The 3,811-nt window shown below is 41.2% G+C and overlaps 1 protein-coding gene across 5 annotated transcripts in view; it reads right to left on the minus strand.

Moving 5' to 3' along the window:
* adcy2b (adenylate cyclase 2b (brain)) overlaps positions 1–3,811 on the minus strand; it is a 98,493-nt gene that overhangs the window by 13,539 nt on the left and 81,143 nt on the right. For all 5 annotated transcript variants that reach the window (XM_014007261.1, XM_014007260.1, XM_014007259.1 and 2 more), the window contains 2 exons: positions 3,328–3,512; positions 598–682 (listed from right to left, as the gene is read on the minus strand). In XM_014007261.1, coding sequence (XP_013862715.1) covers positions 598–682; positions 3,328–3,512 — 270 coding nt within the window. The remainder of the gene's footprint in view (positions 1–597; positions 683–3,327; positions 3,513–3,811) is intronic.

Below are 3,811 nucleotides of genomic sequence, written 5' to 3' on the forward strand. Positions count from 1 at the left end.
ATTATGGATTGCAAACCAAAAACCATTTGGAGGACTGAACTGTGAAACAAAACAGAAGTTGTAAAAAGCAAAAAGAGAAGCTGTTTTTTTTTAAACCCAGGCGCCTCTTCCGTCTGGTGACCCAGAATGAGAACAACGCAAAGAGCTGTTTGAACCGACTACAGCTCCCTGGGGAGCTCCAGATTTGGTTACAGCAGCAGAGAGCTTTCGTCCCCGTTCAGAACATCTGCTTTGAGTTTCGAGATGATGGATGGTACCCCCTGAAAGAAGACATAACTCCCTGCAGAAAATGTGTGTCGGCAGAGTTTAGGCTTCATCTGAAGCGAGGACGGTGGGAGCGAAGGGGACGGTTGGCAGCTCACCGGGCTGGCGATGAAAACATCCGATCAAACATTTTCATCGTATCCTTCGCCACATCCCTCAGCACTTCAAAGAAATTATTTAAAAGAGTAAAAGTCATTTCAGACCCGCTAAGGACAGTTCTGTTAAAATTCTCTCTGTTCTCCTGGCAGTGAAGATCTCTGAGAGCTGACTGATCTAATAACAGCTCTGAGTGCAGAGAAATGAAGTCAGGGCGGCGTGGAGAAATCTACCCACCTGCCTGGCTAACACCAGCAGGGTGATGAAGAAGATGAACAGAGACACAGAACCCATGGTCTTCAGATCCTTCAGGACCCCCGGTCTGAAAACAGAAAAAGCACCACAATCAGTTGTGTTACCAGGGTTCAACTGGGTCCTCCGGCGATTTATCAGTATATACAGCTTATTTATAATGAACGGTACCACCCACAGTTTGTTACAGAACCTCAACCTTCCTCACTCTTAAGTCTGTCGTTTTTACTGAATCATCTTTCAGTAACTATTAAACGAAGACAAAATGTTTATCTTTATTTTAGTAATACACTGAATCTTGTGGTGCTTGAATTTGTACATTCGTTATGTCAAACACAAACTAATAATAAGAAATAAATACATAAGTTTTTGAATAATAAAAACTAATAATAGTCAAAACTATATTTGCATCATGTTTTATGATTTGGTTTGTCAAACTAGCTTATGTTTTCTTATTAAACAGTCCTAAATGGATCTATGGAAGACGATTAATGCTATTGGGGGTGGGGGGGGGAGGTCTTCTTTCTCAAAATTGTGATTATCCAACTCTTCCAATCATTAATTTATTGAAAATAATTAGCTCAGGCCTCCTTTAACTGAAGGTACTGTGGGGACACCAGTCATTTCAGTTCCCTCAGTGTTTTAGATGGTTGATGTATTTTGCCACTTCAGTACTGACCCTCGGGCGCCCCCTTCAGCTTGGGGCCCTAGGCAAATACCTACCTTGACTACTGCATCGTGACGGCTCTGATCGCCAGATCTGGACCACACTAGTCTGTGGGTTTGGTGTGTGGACATTTTAGAAATTATGTAATTATTAGATGTTCATATGTAGAGCTGATTAACTTTCAGAGTCAATTTAATTCAAGAGCTGATTGACATCAAGTCAGCACAAAAGTAGCTCGAACTCTGTCAATTTTACAAATCGAGCTAAAATTAGATTTTATTGGTTGGGTGAGTGAATGATTTTTGTTTTGTTTTGTTTTTAGGGGAGTCATTACCAACACATACTCTGAATCACTTGAGGATAATGTTTTTGAAGTTATGACCAAAACGCTAGCCTGGTAAAAACCAGACCCTTGCTCTACACTTTGCTTTGTACAAAGGGTCTGGACTCTTGGCTATTAGTCGGGGAGCTAAAGTCTCAAAAGCTTGATTAAATGGATTGAACCTGACATGGTCTGCCATACTTTTTATTTGTGATTTTTCTGTTAATTTTCACCCTAAGAACCATTAATTGGAGGGTCTGCCCTGCTGGAAATATTGTGAAAAATAATTGTGCCCTTTTTATTGTTTGCATCCTTTATTTTTTCATCAGAAAAATGTGAGAGGTGATTTTTTCCCCCTCAAATCCTCAGTGGGTTGGGTAGGCTGTCAATAAATACATTCCATCACATTTATTTTATGCAATATTTCTAGCAGAGTAGACTCTCCAATTATTGGTTCTTAGGGTCAAAATTAACAGAAAAATCACAAATAAAAAGTATGGCAGAATGTTTTTTTATGGCAGACCCATTTTTCAGACTTTGGCTCCCCGACTATATTGAGGAATGATTCCGTGCTGGAGGCGTGGCCTCTGTTGAAGTTTAAAAACGATTGGATCTGATTTACCGAGTCGCTAACGTTTGGCCATGACGTAAGTAGTGCGACAGCTTGACCGTGAAGGAGGCTAAGCTAAGAAGCTAACCGGAAATTGCATGTGCTGTAAACAATCATCCCCTACTGGGAAGAGAGAAGTACAGAGCTGAAGGAGATGACTGTGAATGATGCTGCAGGTTTTGTGACAAATTTAATTTAATTTGGGAGCCTTGTCAACACGAACTGACTTCATTCATTTCCTCCGCTGCCATTGCTAAACCACAGGTGGATGTCATTGTTCACAGCTCCTCCTTCTGTTCACTGATTGGCCAGGTTGAAATTCTACCAGAGAAACCCTTGTCTATCGGAGAGAGGGAGATTAGAGTTAAATGGAAGTGTGTAAGAAGGAAAGGGCCAGGCTACCAAAACGGCTACAACTCTGTGATTCTGTGGAGGGGTTTTCTCTCCGTTCTATTCTGGACCACTAAACTGTTGACACATTTATGACAGGATGTGCAAGAAATCTGCTTAGGTAATGGCAAAGAAAGGCTGACGATGAATCAAAAATAAAATGGTAAGCCTAATTCATCAGGCAGCCTTGGTTTATTTCCTTTTCATTTAGCACCTCGAAACTATTCTTATTTATTTACCTTTGGTAGAAAAGCAGCACACTCCTCGTGTTATTAAAGCAAGGTGAGAAACAAAGTGAGAAATATTCCAGTGAGAGGAAATATATCTTTTTCACCACTATTTCTCAGTGTTATGAAAATTTTTGGTTGAGATGGGATTTTTTTTTCTTTTTCGTCTTTTTTCCCACCGGGGGTTGTCAGTCAAATGTGAAAAATGAGTTTGTCTCATTCTCCCCAACCTGAATTATCTCATCCTGTCACTCATCAGCCTTCTTTCCAGCAGCTCCACTTGACTGGCAGCATTATGGGATGCTGCCAACTCTGCCTCAGAGTTTCCCTCAAATCCGGGCTGCTGTCTCATTAGTCGTATATATATTATAAGCTGGGATCAACTGATGTGAGGAGAGGAGAGAGACGGAGGGTTTTCAACACATTTTTGGTTCTTGATTGGATCTTTTTTGTTTCAATATCTGGTGTTAAAAAAACAGGAGAACATCTGTGTGCCAACCTGTCCAGCTGATCTGTGGAGTACATGGCTTTGCTAAAGCCATCCAGCAGAGTGGCGTGCGTCTGGAGGATGATGATGTTGTAGATCACCACGGCAACCAGCATCACCATCATCTTCAGTTCATAGTTAATCCTGAGGAACACTGAGCACGAGACCAGGCCCAGGATGCAGCAGTAGATGAAGTACTGAAGACAGAGAACAGGTTTATGCTTTCAGTAAACAGATAACACTGAATGAAAGAATGAATGAATGAATGAATGAATGAATGAATGAAAACAAAGGGTCACAGCAGCCAAAACACCAACAAACTCAAAGTCTAAAACTAAAGTAATTTTCCACTTTCACAGGGTTATTTTTCCGACCAATCACTTGTTGACATGAATGAAAAATCCTTTAATCAAATCCAATAGCAGGTCAGGAAACTGGGGGCCATTCAACTGGTGGCCCGCGGGCCACATTCAACTTTGATCTGGCCCACCAGTCT

Source organism: Austrofundulus limnaeus, unplaced genomic scaffold (assembly GCF_001266775.1).
Source record: "Austrofundulus limnaeus strain Quisiro unplaced genomic scaffold, Austrofundulus_limnaeus-1.0 Scaffold41, whole genome shotgun sequence".
In the NCBI taxonomy this organism is placed as follows: domain Eukaryota; kingdom Metazoa; phylum Chordata; class Actinopteri; order Cyprinodontiformes; family Rivulidae; genus Austrofundulus; species Austrofundulus limnaeus.